General features: G+C 41.9%; 1 protein-coding gene across 1 annotated transcript in view; it reads left to right on the top strand.

Annotated features, from left to right (window-relative positions):
- Positions 1-23754, top strand: part of LOC308138288 (attractin-like protein 1) — a gene marked incomplete at its 5' end in the record, with an annotated part of 332365 nt that overhangs the window by 97881 nt on the left and 210730 nt on the right. The window contains 2 exons of the mRNA XM_080507370.1: positions 4823-5077; positions 6784-6921. Coding sequence (XP_080363496.1) covers positions 4823-5077; positions 6784-6921 — 393 coding nt within the window. The remainder of the gene's footprint in view (positions 1-4822; positions 5078-6783; positions 6922-23754) is intronic.

The raw sequence follows: 23754 nt of genomic DNA, 5'->3' as shown, positions 1-23754 counted from the left end.
CGTGCTGTAATCGTTCATCTTAATAAACCAATATCACTTATTTAAAGGACGAGTGTTAAGCTGTAGCTACTTACCGATACCGAGCAGCGATAAGAGAACTTATTAAATGCCATTAAGCCTAATTTACACTCCATATATAAATGACAGGCACCTATGATGTTGTGAAAAGGGTCTTTTCCAAAGCGCTGCTGCTGCACATGCTCAGTTGATGGACAATAACAACAACGTTGTACGATACTTGAAATGTTGAGTGAACGGGGCCTCAGCATGTCCACTTAATATATGCTACTTCAATCTGTAGGAGGTTTTTAATTTTTTTTTTGGTAAATGGACTTTACATTGTTTATCACATTCACACACCATGCAAGGCATGTGGACAGGGGAATTAAACCTGCAACCGTCCACTCTTCCAACCAAGCCATGAAAAGCTTAAGCAAACTCAACATTTCTACACATTTCACCGTTTCTCAAAACAAATTAGAAGTAAATACGGACATTTAATGGCTCATAATACCTCGTGATGGTGCTCAGTGTCAGCAAGTAGCTAAAGGTTATTACTTCTATTTATACTCGTTCTATAAAAAAGTGGTATCAGTGCCTGGAAATCACTCGTCAGCTTTCTTGTGGTCGAGTATTTTCAAGAGCGAGCTTCACTGCGCACAAGTTTTAGTATTAATGCCGAAGATGACGACTGATCCTCCCCTTCCCTCTCCTATCCAGTCATTCATTTTAATTTTTTATATACTTCTATTATTTATCTACTTTTCTCTTCATCTATTTTTAATTTATTTTTTTGGATTGATTATTATTTTCTCTTTTTCTTTATTACAATTTTTTTGCCTTAAGTTCTGTTTTTAGTGGGCGGATCCCTTTCTTCCCTCAAGATGAAATTGGAATTTGGGGATTAGGGAAAAATTTAAGATTAACGACCGATAAAGGAAGAACGAGCAAGAAAATATTGTCGAAACTTGTCAAAATATGTGCCACGAAAAACACGCCTTTAAAAAAAAAACAACCAACATTTCGTCTCCATGGAAACGGGGAGAAAAAACGCTGTGCCACCACGGCGAACATCATCTTTTTCAGCATTTCTGCTGTTTCTGCGGAAACGGATATCATTTTCAAAAGCTCGTCATGTAAACACAAAACTTTTAGGAAGAGAAAAATGCAAAAACGATCACTTCAAATGTTTTGTGTACACGTGGGACTTACTATGTTTATTTATTGTATATTTCTTTAAAGTTTCCCAAAAAGAAAGCGATTATCTGTGAAGAAAAGCGACTTTTAATGTTTTAAACTGTGATATTTCTACATGTGAAAGATCAGATCTGATCAGGCACCGGTCAGGTTGAACTTCGTACTCCAAAATACTGCCAGTGGATGGTATTTGTAAAAAGATAAACACAACTCGGTATGTTTATTGGATATTACCGGCTGGTCTTGGGTATGTAAATATGTGCTGTGTGCGCGGAGGACGCCCCCCCGCTGTGCTGGATGAGTGGCGCTGTGTTGAGCCGCCTTCCTTTGAACTGTGTGGAACCAGCCAGCCAGCCGTCAGGAGGGAAAGTGGCGCGGAAATAAAAAGTTAAAGTAAGAAAATAAATAGAGACCAGCAAGAGGAGGGGAGACAAAAAAAGAGAGTAGAAAGGTTTCATCTTTTGTGATTTTTTTTTTCTTCTTTTTTTGGGGGGGGGGTGGCAAAGTGTTTTAGGGTAATACAGAGAGAGAAAAAAATCGAATTAAATCAAAATGACAGGAAATGGGTAGGAGAGGGTGTAATAGCAAAGAAAGCAGCGGCGGACGAACATGAGATGAATTGAAATAGAGAGAGAGGGGAATAAAGGAGGATAAAAAATGTGGCAGCGGGGAGATAAAGAGGGAATTTGCTGGCAGAAGTTTGTAATTATAAAAAGGGGGAGACGGAACAAATGAATCAGCATTGCTGCAGCTGAATAATGCAACGAGGTGGATTGCAAACACAGGGAGAGAGACCACAAGAGGTGTGTTTGTATCAGAGAGCGAGAGAGAGAGAGAGAGAGAGAGAGAGAGAGAGGTTCAGTCAGAACATCTGTGGCTTATAGAAACGGCTCGTGTTGTAAAGAGAAATAACTTCTAGATGATAATAAAAAAAAAAAAAATGCAAATTCCACTTGACGCTGCTGTTTGAATATCATCTCGCCGCGCGAAGAAGAAACGCGTCTGGTATAGTTGTGTTGCTCGTGCGACTCAGACTCTCATAGTGTGTCTGAGGAGGTTTGGTTTGTGTGCATGAGAACCTTGAAGTGTGTCTGTCCCTCAACTCCACCACACACCCTGAGAGCTGGACACGGAAAACATGAGGACCACCAAGCACATTGTAAACAAAACTGTCTTTAGGGCAGTGACGACACTACATTGCCATGAAAGAAAACAAAAACACCCATAATGCAACAGTCAGAGCTCAGTTTTCTGGACATTTTACTGTATTTTGCACTCAAAGTTTTCAGTAAAATTGGATTTTTGTTGTTGATGAGATTGTTTTCGGTTGTAATTGTTTGGTTTTCGTGTAAATCTAAACATTTTTGTCACGTACAGAGCACTACGAGTGACGTCATCAGTGCCGGAAGTAAAAAAAATAATATTTAGGCACTGTGAGTAATTAGCAGCTCCTTCATGATTGACTATAAAATAAAAAAAATAAAAATATATGTATCAGTTCATTTGCCAGCAGCTTCCTGCACAACTTTACCCTCCAATCGTCTGCTCCTCTCACGCTTCTCCTTTTTCGTCAAAACAACTATATTTCAAAGTAAGAGATTTTAGTGAAAGTTGTAGAAAAAAATAGAGAAGGACGCAAAAGATTCCAAAGCACACGGTTCAATTAAAAGCAATTAAAATGAGTTGGAGGATGTAGGAGAATCAAAGTATTTATGTATTTGTTAATTACATTTTTTTCTGTTTATTTGTTATTTTGAAGTATGCTCGAGGTTTATTGTCATTTTATTTGATATTTGATGTTTGCTTTTATAATTTTTTTTTTAAGATTAATTGAAATAAAGGGGCAGAATATATAAGTTCATGTTATTTCAGCTCTCATTCATCCAAGAATTCAGAAGCTTCTGTTCTGTAATGCGTCAGTCTTTCTTTGTTCTTATTTCAATGAATGAGATACGTAAATTAAATGTCAGGTATTGTACTATTGTCAAACACTGAACGCTGCTGAAAGGCAGCGTTTGTCTGGCAACATGGTGGCATGAACATAGATCACATGACCTGTGATGTCACGCGACGGCGGTCAGCACTCTGAACTACAACAAAGAAAAACTTTAACATTTAGCTTTAATCTTTTTCTGATGTCTTTTATGTGCTTGATGTGTCTGTTTTGGACACATAAAAAAATAGATTTTTAATCTCGACGATGTTTTTCTGGTTAAAAATAAAGGTTAAATAAAATAAGATGAGATAAAAGAAATAAATGTTAATGTGGAACTATTTTTTTACCCACTGAACTGAGACGTTTTACCCCCCTGGATGAAAACACAATGAGAAAAATGTATATTGGCAAAATTTTCATTCTCTGTTTTTTAGACATCTTCCACACTAAAGTCTTCCTGGACGGCTGGAGTGGACATGATCGGTTTAATAAACCTTGGAAGGCGTCAGAGCGATTTCTCATGCTTGTCACCTTTTGCAAACGAAATCTCTTCGGGATGGAGATTTTTTTTTTTTTAAATGTATTTATTTATTTTCATTTTCAAGCATTTAAACGTCAGTCCATCAGAAAAAACAAAAGGCGTCAATTTTTATTTCTCTATATTTTCTCATTTTGTACCAGTGAAGTGTTTCTGAATGTCACGTCCACTTTGTGAATACCAAACGCTTCCCCGCGACGCGGCGCTGGAAACCAAAAGGCCAATTTCTAGATGAATGTTGGGGGTCAGAGGCTGGAGACAAAACCCGGTGGATGGATTACCTTTAATACGGGAGAAGCGATGCTGATTAAAAAAAAATTACCTATGTTTTCGAAGGGTTTTCTTGTCATTTAATTGGTAAATCTGCACAGAACGAGACACAAACCTCTTGTTTGGTCAATAATAGATGAGACAAAAAACCAGTCCTTGTATCATCAAAGCCCACACAATGTAGATAACGATTTTTTTTTTCTCAAATGCTTTTATTGGTATTCTCACAATCATGAACAAACCGGTACGGAGACGATTAACAGTGAGTACAGAACCGACGGGGAGATAAAGGAAAAAAAGAGGAAAGATAATCAAGCTAGAAGAAGCCTGAAGGTTCAACCAGCAATAAAAGACAAAGAAAGAGAGAAAGAAAAAACTCAGTTTTACGGTTGTGATAAAGAAATAAAAGGTGCCCAATAACGATAACGAGCAATGTGATTGTTTATATATATATATATATATATATATATATATATATATATATATATGTGTGTGTGTGTGTATATAGAATCCACACAGGTGGGACTAATTCTATGGGACCTATGATCTAATTTTTCATTTCCAAACTATTGACAAATGTTTTGATATCTGTACATCATTCACATTTTTCACTGAAGAATAAAACATTTTTGTTATGAAAATGTTGATTGGATATAAATATTGACAATCACGCTGGAGCGACTGGCGTTTGGACACCCAGTATTTTTGGATGGACACCCAAAACACCACCTTCTGCTTAAAACCATGGCGAGAAGTCACCTTGATAACCCGTCAGAGACGTCAGATACAACTTTCATCATAAGAGCATGAAATCTGACACACTTTTTTTTTGTTTGTTTGTTGTTAAAGTGTTTCTTTGCGCCCTCCTCCTCTGTTTCCAGCCCAGAACTGCTCGGGTATCAGGACGTGTGCCGAGTGTCTGGAGAGGGTGGAGTGCGGCTGGTGTGGCGACCCCAGCAACACGGGGCGGGGCGTGTGCATGGAGGGCTCGTACCGGGGCCCGCTGAGGCCCGCACACCCCAGGGCCGGACCCCGGGACCGGGACCGGGACCGGCTGAGGGACCGCGACATGGCGGTGGACCAGACTCTGTGTTCGTCTGACAGAGGCTACAACTGGGCTTTCATACAGTGTCCTGGTGAGTCCCAGGGGAAACACAGTTCACCTCCTGCCGTTTCAGAAAGGCTTCACCTTTATATAGCAGCGTTCTGAAAACTATGTCTGTTTACATGGAAACGGCAGAAAACACGGAAAACTATTTTATTTAGAATGTCAGGCCACGAGTTGGTTGTTGTTGTAATGAAACCACACACACACACACACACACACACACACACACACACACACACACACACACACACACACACACACACACACACACACACACACACACACACACACACACACACACACACACGCCTCATCCATGTTTTCAAAAAGTTGCGTTTTCCTACATTTCCACAGAGATGGGAGTTGGAGGCTTTTCAAAAAGTAGCGTTTTCCTTTGTTTTCATTTTCAAAAAGTTGTGTTCTCTGTTTCCACGGAGATGAAGAATTCTCAAAAAGTTTGCCCCCCCCCTCCCGTTTCTACAGAGACAGGAGTTAGAGGCTTTTCAAAAAATTGTGTTTTCCGTCGTTTCTGTGGAGATGGAGCCTGAGCGTTTTCAAAAAGTGGCATTTTCCTCCCTTTTCATGGAGACGGAGTCAGTGTTTTCAAAAAGTTACATTTTAATCCATTTCCACAGAGACGGGAGTTGGAAGCTTTTCAAAAAGTTGCATTTTCCATCATTTCCACGAAGATGGAGCCTGAACGTTTCCTCCGTATCAATACAGACAGGAGTTGGAGGCATTTCAAAAAGTTGCATTTTCACAGAAATGGGGCATTTTCAAAAAGTAACGGCGCCTCAGCTCCACCTTCACCTCTGAGTTTCGCTCTCTGGGGTTTTGACAATCAGACAAGATGGTTAAATTCTGCTTCCATTATGTAAATTATCTTCAATCGTTCTCTACAGTTATAATATCAACTAATACTACGTTACTACGACTACAAGTACCAGCAGCTACTTTACTTCTCCTACACCGACGACTTCAGTTACTCCCTCATTGCTTCCTACTTTGTGCAAAACTAGGAAAATCATGTTTTACATTTTATTGACATTTATAAACAATTGATAATTATAGTAAATCATCTAAACTTTTATTAAACAGACCTTGTGGTCCTTTATGGGCTCTCAGTGAATTTGATGTCTGAAATATCATCTAATGAACACAAACAGGTTGTAGTTCAGTAGTACTCAGCAATCCTTCATATATATATATATATATATATATATATATATTCAGTCAAACATTTATCATGAAACGATCACTTTTAAAGCCTGATGTGGTGAAATAAGCATCATTTTGTACAGTTTTGCAGTTAGTAGAAGATCCTGTCCTTCATAAATAATTGTTTTAAAGAATGACTTTGTAAAATTTCAATCTTGAAATGTCTTTCAAAAACACTCCAGGTTGAGGTTTCTGGTTCAAGTATTCCAATGAGCAGCCTGTAAACGGTTTAAAGTGAACATTTGATATGAATGGCATTTGTCTGCTCCCATCTTCATTCAGCACTTAGACTAAGAGACTGGAGGTTTTTAAATGGAAAGTGCATTAGAAATAAAATGTATTATTAATATTATGAATTGTATTATTATCATGGTGAGTTGTATGTAGTAAGTTGTGTGTGTGTGTGTGTGTGTGTGTGTGTGTGTGTGTGTGTGTGTGTGTGTGTGTGTGTGTGTGTGTGTGTGTGTGTGTGTGTGTGTGTGTGTGTGTGTGTGTGTGTGTGTGTCCTCCTCCCAGCGTGTCAGTGTAACGGTCACAGCCGGTGTGTGAACGGCAGCGTGTGCGAGAGCTGCGGGAACCTGACGGCGGGCTCGCACTGCCAGAGCTGCATGGCCGGTTACTACGGCGACCCCACCAACGGAGGGAAGTGCAACGGTGAGTACCAGGAAACTCCGCACACCTTTTTACTCCCTTTCAGACGAGCCGGCTCTCGTTCCCATGCCCCGTTGAAGCCGGCAATGGGCTGGAGAGTGTGCAGTGGTTAGCACTGTCGTCACACCATGAGAGGACCCCGGGTTCGACTCCTTCAAAGCCTCCATGTTCATACATTCTGTTTTTCTGTTTGTCCTGCCTCTCAGAACAGCAGCAGGATTAGAGTAGGTGTAAAACATGTCTAGATATGCTTGTTTAGGTCATGTTTTCCTTCCATTGTTACTCAAATCGGGTGATGCTGAGGCGGCTTTAGCCTCCTGCAGCCTGTTGGGGCGCAGTGGAGAACAGCTGTGATCCCTCAGGTACATTCAGGGTCCGTCCACACCAGGAACCTGGTTCACCTGAATCAGGTGTTTCTGGCCTGTCGTCCACGTAAGGCGGTTTTAGAAGGGTTTTTTTAAACACGGGTCCCGGAGTGGGGAAATTCTAAAACCCCGGCTCTTTGCTCTTTGACAATCATCTGTGGAAAAAAGACGAGTTCACAGTGACCAGTTCATAGTGACGTGTTCATAGTGACCAGCTCACAGTGACCAGTTCATAGTGACATGTTCATAGTGACCAGTTCATAGTGACGAGTTCATAGTGACGTGTTTATAGTGACGTGTTCATAGTGACCAGTTCATAGTGACGAGTTCATAGTGACGTGTTCATAGTGACCAGTTCATAGTGACGTGTTCATAGTGACCAGTTCATAGTGACCAGTTCATAGTGACGAGTTCATAGTGACGTGTTCATGGTGACGTGTTCATAGTGACCAGTTCATAGTGACGTGTTTATAGTGACGAGTTCATAGTGACGAGTTCATAGTGATGTGTTCATAGTGACGTGTTCATAGTGACCAGTTCATAGTGACGAGTTCATAGTGACGAGTTCATAGTGACGTGTTCATAGTGACGAGTTCATAGTGACCAGTTCATTGTGACGTGTTCATAGTGACCAGTTCATAGTGACGAGTTCACAGTGACGTGTTCATAGTGACCAGTTCATAGTGACGAGTTCATAGTGACGTGTTCATGGTGACGAGTTCATAGTGACGTGTTCATAGTGACGAGTTCATAGTGACGAGTTCATAGTGACGTGTTCATAGTGACCAGTTCATAGTGACGTGTTCATAGTGACGTGTTCATAGTGACGAGTTCATAGTGACGTGTTCATAGTGACGTGTTCATAGTGACCAGTTCATAGTAACGAGTTCATAGTGACGTGTAGACGGAGGGTTTTTGGAGAACCTTAATGAAAAAAAAGATAATTTTTCCTGGTGTGGACGAGGCCTTTGTCTGCAGCCTCCACCTCTGGAGCCACATGTGGCTCTTCAGCTCGTCTGTAGCTGCTCCGTGTCCTGTCAATAAACATGTTTTAATGGTTAAATCTGTTTGATAAAAAGAGCTAGATAAATAAAAGAGCTGAGTTGACCAGAGCTTTGATGAAGAAAAAAAGGGCCAAAAAGAAGAAACAAAAAAAATTGAAAAAAGGAATAAAATAGAACAATTAATAAAAAGGAAAAAACATTGTGACTGTAACAACCTCATTTTTTTGTATGTATCGGGTTTATTTAAAAAAAAAAGTTTTTTCCCCCATATTTTAGATCATCAACATGTTTTGTGGATCAGGCAAATTTTTATTTGGTGGAAAATTGTGAAAACGTGTTTTGGTTGTGAAGGTTTCGGAGTCCTGAGAGAAACTCTCCATCTTTATTCCGTAAAGCTGCTTGTCAGCACTTCTCCTCGCTCTTTAATGACAAGTCTCACTGTGTGTGTGTGTGTGTGTGTGTGTGTGTGTGTGTGTGTGTGTGTGTGTGTGTGTGTGTGTGTGTGTGTGTGTGTGTGTGTGTGTGTGTGTGTGTGTGTGTGTGTGTGTGTGTAAGGTATGGATGAATGAGTGAGTGAGAGGGAGGTGCAGTAACATCAGTCCTGCTGTGACAGATGTGCGTTTTGTCTCGGCATTAAATCGCTCTTAATCATTTTCTTATTTCCTGAGCCGACTCCCTCGCCTGGCGGCGGCGGCGGTGGCGGTGGCGGTGGTGGCGGTGGCGGCGGCGGCGGCGGCGGCTCGCAGTCAGCTGATAGATGCACGCCTCCTCCGTCTCTCCGCCTCCGTGCAGGACGGCCTCCGCCGACACTTTCCTTCCACTTCAGTCTTTTTATTTGCATTTCTTTTTTCACCCCCGTCGCCCCGCTCTGTGTTCTGGACGCTTCTTTTTTCATTTCCCCACAGTTCATGCTCATTCCACTTCCATGATCCCTTCTTCCTTCCTTCCTTCCTTCCTTCTTCTGCTCCCTTTTATAAAATCCCTCAGCTCTACCCCTCTTCCCCCTCTTCCTCATCCTCTTTCTTCTCTTTGGTCATCATTGTCCTCTCCCTCCTTTTTCATTTTTCTCCTCCTTTTTGTTTTCTTTCTCTTCTTCCTTCTCTTTCGTTGTCCTCCTCTTCCTTTTTCTTTGTCCTCCTTCTTCTCTTCCCCTTCTTCCGTCACTTCGTCATCCTCCTATTCTTCCTCCTCCTCAATGTCCTCTTCCGTGTCGTCTTCCTCCCTTTTCGCTTTTCTCCTCCTCCTCTTCATTCTCCCATTGTCCTGCTCATCCTCTTACTCTTACATTGTCCTCCTCCCCTGCTTCCTTACTTCTCTTCCTCCTCCTTCTCCTCCTCCTCCTCCTCCTCTCCTTCCTCCTCCTCTTCCTCTCATCTCGGCCCATCTCTTCTCAGTAATGTACCAGTTAAAGTGAATTTGCCGACATGTTTGTGTGTCATCATCTCCCTGAAGCTTCTTTATTGGACACACACACACACACACACACACACACACACACACCCTCCGTCCCTCCTTCAGTCCATTCGTCGTCCGTCTGTGTCTGTCTTTATAAAAAGGGCTGGTGGATTTACCTTGGGCTAAACGGCTCGGAGGCGGTGATGTGCAGCCGATTAGAGCGGCTGAATGATGGAGAGACGACTCCGTCCCCACCAGGAGGAGGAGGGAGGGAGGGAGGGAGGGATGGAGGGAGGAGGGTCCTCGGCTCACAGTGCCGCGAAGAGGAAGGGAAAGGTGGAAGAAATGAGGGGAAAAGACAAAAGAGAAAAAGATTAAAGCGCACGGCGAGACACACAAGGTTAATGTCGGCGTAAAAAGGACGGTCGCCCTTGGATGGAGGGACGACGGAGGAGGAGGAGGAGATGGAGGGATAAATAGAGAGGGAGAGATGGAGGACGGACAGAGGAGAGGGGAGTCTGTCCGTCCCCCGTCCCGTCCCTGTGACAGATGATTAACTAACCTTGTCAAGCGCGTGTGTGTGTGTGTGTGTGTGTGTGTGTGTGTGTGTGTGTCAGTGTCCCCTCTCCTCTGGCTGCACCGTTCACCTTGTGCTGCACACAGAATCAAGCGCACCCTGGATGTGAGCTGAGGCTCGGAGGCCCGACAGCAGGAAGCTTTAGATTTCCTTCGCTTGCTTCACACGACAGCAGACCGGCGCTGACGCCTCCGCCGGTGTTTGTTTGTTTCGTTTTTTTTAAAGCGTGTTCATCACGACGAGTGTCACGCCGCAGTGTGTTCTCTCGCTCCGCAGACACCTTGATGGAGCTCTGCACCAGTTTTTTGTTGGGTTTTTTTCCCCCAAAAAGCTTGAATCACATAGAAAAAAACCCCCCAAAACACAGTGATCCAACTGTTATTGGTTTTTGTTTTTTTTCCCAGAAAGTTAACAACAAGAAATCAAACTAGACAAGTGATGATTATTCCATTTTTGGCTTCATTACACAACATCAAATCAAATCACTTAATTAAACCCGAGTAGCACAATTAGAGTATTGGATCGAGCCAACAAATAGTGTGAAACGCTTGAAAATATTCATTTATGCACTCACATATGATCCCAAAGTCCTTTTCTAAGCCTTTCTGAGCTGCTCAGGTTGGAGGACGTGTACCGCCAAATCACCTAATGCAACAGGAGAAATCTCCACGGGGCTAAAATCCCGAGACGAGCTCACAGACACGTCATTTTCTACTACAAATTCTCCAGGTTGAGAATTTCAACTCGTCAGTCGATACGACAGAGAGATGAGTGGGAACAAGTCACGGAGAGGGCAGAAGAGCTCTGAATCTCAACCAGCTGGACAAACAATTAAAGACCAGGACGACGCCTCCGACCATGAAGCTGGCGCTGGGCGAGCTAGCAAAGACGCTACGGAACGTAGCGAGCTTCGTCGTGAAATCCACTCCAAGAGCGACATGCGACCTTCAGGGAGGTTTAAAGAAGGCAGTGGTAAAACACGGACTGAACCACAAGCTCGCCGGAACGGAGTCGACGTGTCAAACTAATCCAGAGGCGGCGCGGCGCATTTCTGAGGATGAAGCGAGCGGCTCTACGCTCAAGCTACGCAAACCACGGCAAAACATGACTGACCTGGAAAGTTAGGTCCAGACGGAATAACATTGGGAGGTACGGCGTGCCCGGGGGCGCGGAGGAAGACGCGATGCTAAAGTTTGCGGAGAATCTCCTGATGTCACGCCCACGTCGCTCTGGCTCAGAAGCGGCGACCCGTTCGCCGACATACCCGGATTTTCGAGACGGTTCCAGCTTGGAGGAATGCGTGCAGCAGGCGTTCCTATGGCAACAGATGAACGCCGGAAACGGCGCGGGACGAATGGAGAGGCGGGCGACAGGTCGGCTTCAGGAGTTTAGGAGGAAATCCAAGCAGTGATGGGAGGATGCTAACATGGTGTAACAGCGGAACACCACTGGACACAATGACACGTCTGTGTTTCCTGTTCTGTCCTCATGTCAAAAGTGTCATCAGGTGCCCTCGGAGCAGGAAAGCAAAACAAATTAAACACTCAAAAATTCTTACAAAATGAAAGAGGGAGAACATAGATATTGCATTCTTGGAAGAAACTCATAGGATGGGTAGAGATCATGAAGAACTTAAAAGACGTGGATTTAAATGTGTGTTTCCCCCATCCGACGGATCAAAACACACGAGAGGAGTTGCCTTTCTCATTTCTGGGAGAATAATATATGAAGAGACACTCACAACTGCTGATACACTTTCCCCCGGGGTCAGAGGCGGATTTTTAAATACGCATACTGGATAGAATTGCAGCAGGAACCCAAGCAATGCCTGTATTCGGAGGAGACTTTAGTCCCAGGCTGAACCCCGTTCTGAACATCCCAGAAATGAACTAAGACGATACACTTGATGCTGTTAGACACAGGACGACTTGACATCTGCAGACGGTGAAATCGTCAACCAGGAGCTCGACGTTCTTTTCAGCTCCACATTCAACATGTTCCAGAATCCGTTACTTGCTATGGTTTGACACAGACCTCAGTAAAATGCAATATCGCAATATTGGAACGATGGATTGCTCCGACATTCAATATGTTTATCTCTAACAATCACATAGAGGGAGAGACCAAACTGGAGATTTAACTCTGGCACACTGAACAAGCACAGAATTGAACAGTTTGCAAAAGACGTACCCGACAATTTAGAACATAATCACAATGGTGACGTGTCGCCACCCGTCCTCTGGGATGCCTTCAAGCAGTGATGAGAAGTAAAGCCATCGCTGTGACATCTTTTCTTTCGGAACAATGAATAAAAAAAACTCAACTGACTGCAGTATGACTTCAAACAATTTGAATCCAAACATCAAGATTGAAATGACCACAAAATTAAACTGGAAATGACAAGTGTAAGAAACCAAGTCGAGGAAATAATACAGGCAAGAAGTGAAAATATACTCAACAAAATGATTACTAAGGTGGTAGCAAGTATATCAAATGACTGTCCTATGAATGAGGAAAACAACAGGCAGGTAGCACAATATACAAGATAAGACACCCTGAGTCTCAGGACATCTATTTGCAAATGAGAGACATTAAAGAATGATTTAAGAACTATTACAAACATCTAGATTCACAACCTCTCAGTGACAGTGACCAGAAATGGAGACACCCTTTGAATGATTCAAATGACCAGCCGTGACTTAGTAAAGGACTGGTTTCACCAATAACAAGGGAATAACATTTATTTGGCCGTAGCCAGGTGAAGAAATAACAAGTCCCCAGGAACTGACGGCTTTACTTCAGAGTGGCACAAAAAATTAAAAGAGGCTCTGCTTCTTACTTTACTAAAGCATTAAATTGGGTTGTGACTTCGGGGGAAATGCTGGATTCCTGGAACAAGGCAATTATATCAGTAAGCCTCAGGGTGAACAGGATCAACCGGATTGTGACAATTATAGACAATTTTTTGCAAATGAAAAAACAAACACAAAAACACAGCATTGTGCTCTCTTGTCAAAAAGGTCACGTCTTATGGAATTTTCCCCCACAGGTGTCACATCGTCTTCTTCAGCTGCTTCTCGTGGTCGTTTTGTAGCTCAGTCACTTTAGCTTCAGTCGACACTTGTTCAGTTCTGCTGTGCTTTGAGGAGACATTCCCATGTATTTGAATGGGAGGAGGAGGAGGAGGAGGAGGAGGGGAGGAGGAGGAGAGATGAGGAGGAGAGAAGAGGAGGAGAGAAGAGGAGGAGGAGGAGGAAGAGGAGGAGGAGGAGGAGGGGAGGAGGAGAGAAGAGGATGAGGAGGAGAGAAGAGGAGGAGGGGGAGGAAGAGGAGGAGAGAGGAGGAGGAGGAGAGAGGAGGAGGGGAGGAGGAGGAGAAAAGAGGAGGAGGAGAAGGAGGAGGAGGAGAGAGGAGGAGGAGGAGAGAGGAGAAGGAGGAGGAGAGAAGAGGAGGAGGAGAGAGGAGAAGGAGGAGGAGAGAAGGGGAGGAGGAGGAGAGAAGAGGAGGAGGAGAAGGAGGAGGAGGATAGGGGAGGAGGAGGAGGAGAAAAGAGGGGGAGGAGAGAGGAGGAGGAGAAGAGAAGAGGAGGAGAGAAGAGGAGGAGGAGGAGGAGAGGGGAGGAGGAGGAGAGAATAGGAGGAAGAGAAGGAGGAGGAGAGAAGAGGAGGAGAGAAGAGGAGGAGGAGAATGAGGAAGAGGAGGAGAGAGGAAGAGGAGGAGAGAAGAGGAGGAGGAGGAGGAGAGAGGGGGAGGAGGAGAGAAGAGGAGGAGGTGGAGAGAGGAGGCGGAGAGAGGAGGTGGAGAGAGGAGGCGGAGAGAGAGGAGGCGGAGAGAGGAGGTGGAGAGAGGAGGCGGAGGAGGAGGGAAGAGGAGAGAAGAGGAGGAGAGAAGAGGAGGAGGAGGAGGAGGGAAGAGGAGAGAAGAGGAGGAAGAGGAGGAGGCGGAGAGAGAGGAGGAGGAGGAGGAGAGAGGAGGTGGAGAGAGGAGGAGAAAAGAGGAGGAGAGAAGAGGAGGAGGAGAATGAGGAAGAGGAGGAGGCGGAGAGAGAGGAGGTGGAGAGAGGAGGCGGAGAGAGGAGGCGGAGAGAGGAGGTGGAGAGAGGAGGTGGAGAGAGGAGGTGGAGAGAGGAGGCGGAGAGAGGAGGCGGGATTCGGTGTTCAGAACTTTGACGGCTCATAAAAACAAAACTGCTCAACTCGACATTTGAACAGCATTTCTGAGCAGAAGCGTCTCTCATTTTGTGTGAAAATCTTACATTGAAAGGCAAATTGCAGACTTCCTGTTGAATTTAGGTCGGGGGTATCAACACGTGATTTTTAGGTGTTGATGAGACAAACCATTGACTTTTGGTTTGATGTCCCTACGACCTTCCTACAGGCCATGGTGGCTGTTTTAGTCTGTCTAGGTGGCGCCAGAGAGCACATTTTGGCACCCTGGGGTTTAATTTGTTTTTCAGGGAGGAACGTGACCTCCTGCTGACAATGAAGATCAGACATTCATCCTACAACTTAAAGGCCTGCCCCCACCCCCGGCCCCCCTTTATGATTCATACATATTGAAAGTGCACATATCTGACAACAGCCATCCTTCCCACAATGCATTTCACTCCTTTAAGGAGTTACAAACCATCTCTGGACATTTTGTGCGGAAAGTTGGTCAAATACATACATACAATGATACATACATACAAACCATTAAATAAATACGCGCAGGCGAACACATAACCTTTGGTATAAAGTGGGTTTATAACGCACCTTTACAACATGTTCCATTCGCAGCCTTCAGCATTCGTGCGCCTTTGATCCTAATACTGCACACTGTTGCATCACTGCATCGGCTCAGGTCTGCTTGGTAACGTCTCACTAAAACACTGCAATCCTCGGTAAACACCTCGGAAACAGCTTTTACTTTGGCGGAGGAGTGACAGTGAATGTCTTGATTTAGTGATTTCTGCACTTTGTCGTCGTCTGCTTGACGGCCCCCTTGTCTGGATGTCGATAAATACATTTGAAACAGGATGTAAATCAGTAGATGTGTTGTGAAATGAAAATGCCTCTGGCTCTCCAGCCACTCTGTAACTCTGTAGCTCGGGGAAAATTCTGTTAATAAACATTTTCTTTCTATTGTTATCTCCCGGTAATGCCACACTGTTTTTCAAAAATGGTATCATCTCCTGGCTACAAGCAGCTAAAGAAGGCAAAACTGTTAAAATAGCTAAAACTACTCAAAAATGTCTAAAATGGTAAAATGACTTAAAAACTGTCCACAAAGGTTGAATTTGCTAATATAGCTAAAATTATTATATTGGGAAATGCTTAATGGATAATAATAATAATAATTCTTATTATTATTATAATGCTAATAATAATAATAATAATAATAATAATAATAATAATACAGAGTTAACAAATTACAAAATGTGTCAAATTGGAAAAAATAGGCAAAAATTCATTTAAAAAACAGTTTTTAGAAGGTAAAGCTCTTTTTTTAAGTTTTTCTCTAGTTTTATGGCTCTAGACACATTTTTGGGTGGGAAATCATAAATGTTTTAATATTCTAGTCATAAACAGTGTGTATATGTGTTTGTAGTTTCAGTGCAAAAACAAAACGACAGCGCCACCCCATGGCCTGGCATGGTAACTGCATCATTTTCATTGTTTGTTTTGTCAACTTTTCTAAAACAAAAACACATGAAAACCACGTTTTCACTTGGGGACCAGGGATATGAAATAACTTTAAACTGAACTTCATGAGTCACGTTGCTGATCAACATTGACGATATTAAGACGGTAAACTTTAAAAAAAAAAAAAAAAAAGAAGAAGAAGAAAAAAGCACTTTAAAGGTCTCCTCTTTATGTTTTGCTCTGGCGCTGCCTTGCACGGCCATTAAAGCACTTCAGAGGCTCTTCAGATTCCAGCCTTTCACTCGCCTGCAGCACTAATAATAGATCCTGCAAACGACAAATATAGTCAACATTAGATTCAAACATTATTTCCCCCCACACACACACAAGTAGAAAGTATTAAGTTAACCAAGTAGAAGAGACCTGTTATTATTGAGCGGGTTGTGAATGTGAAGCGTTGCCGTCGGCGTACAGCCACTTATCAGACCGGAGTCACGTGACCGACGGTTGAGATCCACAGCTCCCGTCTTCCGCTTCGCCATAAAGGCTTTCATATGGGGTTCTATTTGTGCCAAAATTCTGAGCGAGCGATGGGAAAATTTGAGCGCAAAAAAATTAATTGTGCAAGCACACTAATAACATTTTGAGGAAATATTTAAATTGCGCAAAGACAAACTTGAGATTGCGCGCTCAAAAATCATTTCTGCGCTCAGATTCTTCCTCTGTGCGCTCAACCTCTCTCTCTCTCGCGCTCAACCTCTCTCTCTCTCGCGCTCAACCTCTCTCTCTCTCGCTCGCTCAACCTCTCTCTCTCTCGCGCTCAACCTCTCTCTCTCTCGCTCGCTCAACCTCTCTCTCTCTCGCGCTCAACCTCTCTCTCTCTCGCGCTCAACCTCTCTCTCTCTCGCTCGCTCAACCTCTCTCTCTCTCGCGCTCAACCTCTCTCTCTCTCGCGCTCAACCTCTCTCTCTCTCGCTCGCTCAACCTCTCTCTCTCGTGCTCAACCTCTCTCTCTCTCGCTCGCTCAAATCTCTCTCTCTCGCGCTCAACCTCTCTCTCTCTCGCGCTCAACCTCTCTCTCTCTCGCTCGCTCAACCTCTCTCTCTCGTGCTCAACCTCTCTCTCTCTCGCTCGCTCAAATCTCTCTCTCTCGCGCTCAACCTCTCTCTCTCTCACGCTCAACCTCTCTCTCTCTCGCGCTCAACCTCTCTCTCTCTCGCTCGCTCAAATCTCTCCATGTCCGCGCTCAAGTTCTGCTGTGCGCTCGCTCAAAATGTGCAAAGCCCAAATGTGACAGACAGGGTTGTCCACCAATCACAGAAATTTGGGGCGGGTGTTGAACTCTGATTGGTTACTTCGGATTCTGGAAGTGCCTCATAACCGACGAAGAAGAAAAAGAAGAAGAAGAGGGAAAAACAAACTGCGGGGGAAAACATGTTGTAATCCAGGATCATTATCTTTAGTTTTCCTTATTTCTGTTTTCCCTCGCAGTTTGTTTTTCCCTCTTCTTCTTCGTCGGTTATGAGGCACTTCCAGAAACCGAAGTAACCAATCAGAGTTCAACGCCCGCCCCAAATTTCTGTGATTGGTGGACAACCGTGTCTGTCACATTTGGGCTTTGCACATTTTGAGCGAGCGCACAGCAGAACTTGAGCGCGGACGTGGAGAGATTTGAGCGAGCGAGAGAGAGAGAGGTTGAGCGCGAGAGAGAGAGAGGTTGAGCGCGAGAGAGAGAGAAGTTGAGCGCGAGAGAGAGAGAGGTTGAGCGAGAGAGAGAGAGAGGTTGAGCGCGAGAGAGAGAGAGGTTGAGCGCGAGAGAGAGAGAGGTTGAGCGCAGAGGAAGAATCTGAGCGCAGAAATGATTTTTGAGCAATCTCAAGTTTGTCTTTGCACAATTTAAATATTTCCTCAAAATGTTATTAGTGTGCTTGCACAATTAATTTTTTGGCGCTCAAATTTTCCCATCGCTCGCTCAGAATTTTGGCACAAATATAACCCCATACTTTCAGCCCGTTTGGCTGCTTGACCTCAACGTGGACTGAACGCAGAGTTTCAGAGGAAGTACACCTGCAAGAACGCAGGATCAACGCATTAAAAAGAGTCGGATCAGTTCGTATTCTTTATTATTGTGTGTTTCCGTTTCAGAAAAAGTTTCCGTTTCACACAAAAACAGCACAAACGCTGAAAACGATGCAGCAGGACATGAGTTCATACACTCTGTGTTCACTTTGTGTTTCAATGATTCTGAGAAATAATTACACGGATAAGTCATTCATGACATTCTAATAGTTTATTCCATGATATTGTGGATATTGTCACTCAATTCAACTCAAATCTCTTGACGTGAAGGTTTCCACTAGAATCCATCCCTCCGCCCCCGTCGTCCTCCCACCATGGCCTTTACTTTATTCTACTTTATTCTACTTTATTTTATTTTATTCTACTTTATTTTCTCTCACAGCGTCAATCGTGTATCTTTCTTGTCATTTTTATGTACGTCTAGTCATGTTTTAATTCTCCTTTTCAATTGCTGTAATGATTTTTTTTCAGCTTAATAATTAAAGTAATATAGAGTAGAGGTCAGAGAAATTAAATAATAATTCAGAAGTAGTTGTGAAGCTTTGTGTTGAAAATACATCTTAAAGGAAACGTAAAAATAGATATACAGTATAAGTTTAATGCTAAAAACAGCAATTATATATATATACATATATATATCACATAATTTATAAACCCATAAAAATGATAGACTTAACTGAACTAAGTGAGAGAAAAAAGTCGCAAAACAACCATTAAAAATAAATAAATAAAAAAAAAAAACGACCCCAAAAATACTGAAATCTGAACAAAAATCACCTTGTCAGTATCATTTAATTACATTATTGATATTTAAATAGAGAAAAATGAATGAATATAAAATTATATTTCTTATATAGTATTTAATCAGAGCAATTAATTGCAATGTTGTTGTTTTTTTAAAAAGATGTGTGGTATCCATTCAATAAAGAAATGACCTTTCTTATATGATTAAACTGTGTTTTCTGTCTGTCCAGATCAGATTTTAAAGGATTATAATCCATCACATCTCCATCATCACCCTCCTCCTCATCTTCCTCATCAATGTCACCTTCTCCCTGCAGCTGACGCCACTGTTTCTTTGTCCCCCCCCCTAAAGGGGGGGTGGGGGGGGTCATACTCTGTGTACTGGAGGGGGCAGCGGGGGCAAGATGGCGTCGGATGATAGAAGTATGAACTCTCACATGCAGGAAGAGAAGAGGTGATTTCTTCAGTGTGTTTTTCCCGCCTCAGCAGAATCCCATCAGTGAACCTTTGAACGTCAGGAGTTCAAAGTTTTGCACTCGGTGTGGATTTTAAGGCTCATTAGCCGGAGCGCGTTTGAGACATGACGGCTGACGGCGTCTCATAAATTTGATTCCTCGATGAGTCACTGCAGTTGTTGGACGTGTTTGGCTTTATGGTCTGGTGCAGGCTTTTCTCTTTAACTTTGTGTGTATTGGAGACGCTTTTAAATGTTAGATTTGTAAATAAATGACACGATTTCAGTGTAAATGCTTAAACTGAGTAATTCTGTCACTTAAGTGAATTAAATGCTGACTTGGCTATTTAAAAAAATATTTGTACACCACTTAAGAAGGCTTCACCATCCTCCATCAAGTTGGTTTTTTCCATTGAATTCATCATGGCACTGAGTGAAAGTCAAGTGGATTTTACTTTTTAAAAAAACGGTGATAAAGATTGAAAATAAGATGAAAAACAAAACATGAAGTCAGAAATGAAAAGATGTAAAATCATAATCTATTGCGATTTTTAAAAGGAACATTGCTACTTTTAATGAAAATACGATGATAAATAACTGCCAAAAAAAAGCCCTATAAAAACATAAATTAACTAATATATGAGTAATCCCCAAAACTCTAAAGGAATACTTTGAAAAATATTTAAATATTTTTGAAAAAAATGTAAAAACCAACTCATTGTAAGTCATGCATGAAAACCCACTTTAACCATTTACACCTCAACAGTTCAGATGAAAACGTATCACTTCAAAATGGGAAATGCTAAAAACGATGTAGTTCTCAGGTCGGGCCACTAGTGGGTGCTGCTTGTTTTTGCATGCAGAGCGCCATTTCTACTTATTCTTGGCAGGTCAATGTAATATTGTTTGCTGTTGCATGATTTGGACACTTGGTGGCGGTAGATTGGCACATGTTGTACACGTTAGAGGTCAAAGGTCAAAGGAAGTGAACCAGATCCAACTTTGTATTGGAGAACCAGGTTTTTCCATCATTTGATTTTCATCCATTTTTTTTTTTGAACTCATCAGCATTGACTTAAAAAAAAAAAGTGAATGTTTTGTCAAGAAAGTCTAACATTTGTCATTGTCCTGCAAAAAAAAAAAAAAATTACTGGATAAAATGTGTACAAATAGTCACGATTTAAAAACGAAGCCCCAAATAGACGATGGTTTTCAACCAGTATTGTATCATCCAATCACACACACACACACACACACACACACACACACACACACACACACACACACACACACACACACACACGCCCTGGCATGCAGCCTTATCAACACCTCTGGCCGCCGGGTTCAATAAACACACTCCGGAAATCGCCGGCTCATTGTGACGACTTGAGACGTGACTCATTATATGAAACCGGAGGAGAGATGAAAACTCTCCTTGCATTGATTAAAAGGTTAAAATAAACCTTTATGTTAATCATTTCCCCATTGTTAAAGTGTTTAATGTACAAAACAACAATAACAGGATTACCATAAATCATTGTTGTCTGAATTTAAAAGCCATATTTTAATTAAAAAAAAAAAAGCAAACTCAATCTTTAATGCTATTATTCATGCCCTTAATGCAAAAACCCACATTTCAGTAAATAAAGTGTCGTTTAAATGGTGAGATTAAAGAAAATATATTTTCTTAATAAAACATATTGTGAGTAATTTAGTTTTAAATGGATTTTGTTCTTTGCAAACTGAATTTAATACAAAGGTGAATCCAGTAGTGCTGGGATCGACTTAATCAGCGTCTTGTAACGAGATAGTTGGAGATACTAATATATCTGCATTAGATATGAACAGAAATAATGTTTTATTTTGGTAAAAGATTGAGTCGAAAAATAGACCCTCAAATGTCAAAATTATCTTTATTTATTCTGTTTTTTAAAATCTTGTTTTGTTTAAACGGTGTGAATAAACTTATGGCGACATGTTTAGCCTTATGTTGATATATTTATATGTTTGTTGTGTTGATTTATACATGTTTGTTTGCACACAGCCATTCTCTTTACATTCATTGTGTAATTGTTTAACAACTTCATCTTTCTTTGTTTGGTTAATTCAGTTTGAATTTTCGTATCGTTACCAAGTACCTGTTAGCGTAAAACAGTTTCCATTAAAACAAAATCAAGTATTATTGGATCTTCATTAAGATTAGGAAGCAAAAGTTTGCCATGTTGTAGATTTATGGTCCATTTAAGCTCCATTTATGCCACATTTCAACTAAAAATGTGACATTTTAACACATTTATCATGTTATTACAGTGATTGTCAACTATAAAACAACCATGACCATGACATATTGTCCAGCTACTGAGCATGTGTAAAAGAACTTGTTACTCCGGCCAGGGTGCACATGCTCAATAGCAGCGTTTCAGAAGATAGGGTATTTCAAGAAAGTAGCATTTTCAATGGTTCTGCACTGCTGTGGTGTTTTACATGTTTAGTTAAATACTTTGTGCTGTAAACTCTTTTAAATACACAATTTATTCCCATATTTTCTGGACTGTCACTCCCACAATCTGCCCCAAAAAGTTGTATAAGGAAAAGAAAAAAAAATATAGATATAAGTCATAGTGGTGTGTAAAATATTTATTTTTCAGGAAAGAACTTAAAAAAAAAAAAAAAGAAAAAGAGTGTGACACATAGTCCAGTAAATACGGTAATTGTTTCCCTGGCATTCTTCCATCCTGAGTTCAGAATGTTATTGTTCGCAAAAAAAGATTAAATAGCAACCTGTGCAACTGTAGCTGTTCCGTGGCTTTTAGGAAATCTTTCAAACTAATGTTCAGCCGCACAAGACTTTTTATTTTATTTCTCCTCCCCATTAAGCTATCTGGAGTTTTATTACTGCGATCCCCTGGGGGGGAGGGGGGGGGGAGGGGGGGCAGATAAGAGCTTCACTCGGGTTTCTTCTCTAATGTTTTCTCTCTGATTTATTTTCCCGTCTCTACCTGCCTCTGACACACACACACACTACACAACCTTGTTGTGGAGTGTGTGTGTGTGTGTGTGTGTGTGTGTGTGAGGCAGCGGGGTGAGAAATGATACTCTCTTCAGTGCACAAGTCAAGGGAATATATGATTTAAATCAAATCAGCCTTTTCATGCTAAGAGATCAGGTTTGTTTCTCCTGACGCAAGTTTTTCTGTGTCGTCAGCAAGTGTGAGGCGGCGCCGCGTCCTCTCTCTCTCTCTCTCTCTCTCTCTCTCTCTCCCCTCCCTCGTCCTCCTCTTCCTCACCTCTTCTTCACCTCCGCCCGCTCTCCCCCACAGTTCACTCGCTCTGAATATGAATGAAAGTTCCTCACATGACTCGGGGCCCCGGTTACACTGCAGAGAACCTTTCCAAACGTTACCTTGTGAAGTTTCCGAACTAAATTTGATCTTTTTTTTTTTTTTTTTTTTTTTAGCTTTTTATGATTTCATAGACATTTTTCTTTTTAAACTCCTTTCAAATAGGTTTAAACACTTTAATCATTTTAGTTGTTCTTGATTCTCTCAGATATTTGTAACGTTTCCCGAGCGTTTCTATTTCAGACATCTGTTTTCACTGTTTTGCTTTTTATTTGGACCATTTTTAGGTTCTTCAGCTATTTTAGTTGTTTTAACGGTTTCTTTTGGACACTCTTTTTAATGTTTAAAGCAGTATTTAGCTGCTTTAGATGTATTTTAGCTGTTTTTATTTTTTGTTCTTAACATTTTTTGCCACATTTTTCTGTGATTTAACCATAATTTTAATCACTTTATTCACTTGATCAGTTTGGCCACTTTTTGCCATATGGACTGTCTTAATTTCTTCCCCTAGGACAGTTAGTTGTAAACACGGCAATGTTTTTATGTAAAAATGGAAAATTTTTGTTGCATTTTTACTCAGTTTACTCGACAATGTTGCCTGCAGCCAGTGAAGACACTACATTTTCACGTTTCGACTCCGTCTCTTTGGAAACGGAGGAGAATGCAACTTTTCTCAAATACTGCACATGCACACCACGGCCATAGTAGGACTTCTGCACATGCTCAGTTGGTGGACAACGAGAAGTTTTTGAAAAAGCTCCATCTCCGTCTCCGTGGAAGCGGCTGGAAACGCAACTTTTTAAAAAGTGCTCCCACTCTATGGATATGGAGGAAAGTGCAACTTTTTGAAAAAGGCATACCGGTACTCTCCATTTCCATGGAAATGAAGGACAAAAACGTTTTTTTTGAAAAGCCTCCAACGAGGTATGGGGCCGATCCGATCCAGTATCGGGTTCCGATACCAATGTAATTCACGGATTGTACATTTCTGGAAAGTTTTTGAAAACGCTCTGTAGAAAAGGAGAAAAACGTAACTTTTCTGAAACGCTGCTACTGCAGATGAGCACCACATTTGTAGTAACTAGTAGTTCTGCACATGCTCAGTTGGGCAATCAGAACAACGTTTCCTCCAGAGTGTCTGGACTCCCAGTCCATGTTCTCTTGGGACTTCGTCGTTTTATTTTGACAGTCACTGTAATAATCCAATGGATGTATATGTCCGTTGTTTGTGATTTTATTACAAAAACAATTGAC

Source organism: Blennius ocellaris, assembly GCF_963422515.1.
Source record: "Blennius ocellaris genome assembly, chromosome: 13".
Taxonomy (NCBI): Eukaryota; Metazoa; Chordata; class Actinopteri; order Blenniiformes; family Blenniidae; genus Blennius; species Blennius ocellaris.
The sequence above is the reverse complement of the archived record's forward strand: the minus strand, read 5'-3'. Positions and strand labels throughout refer to the sequence as shown.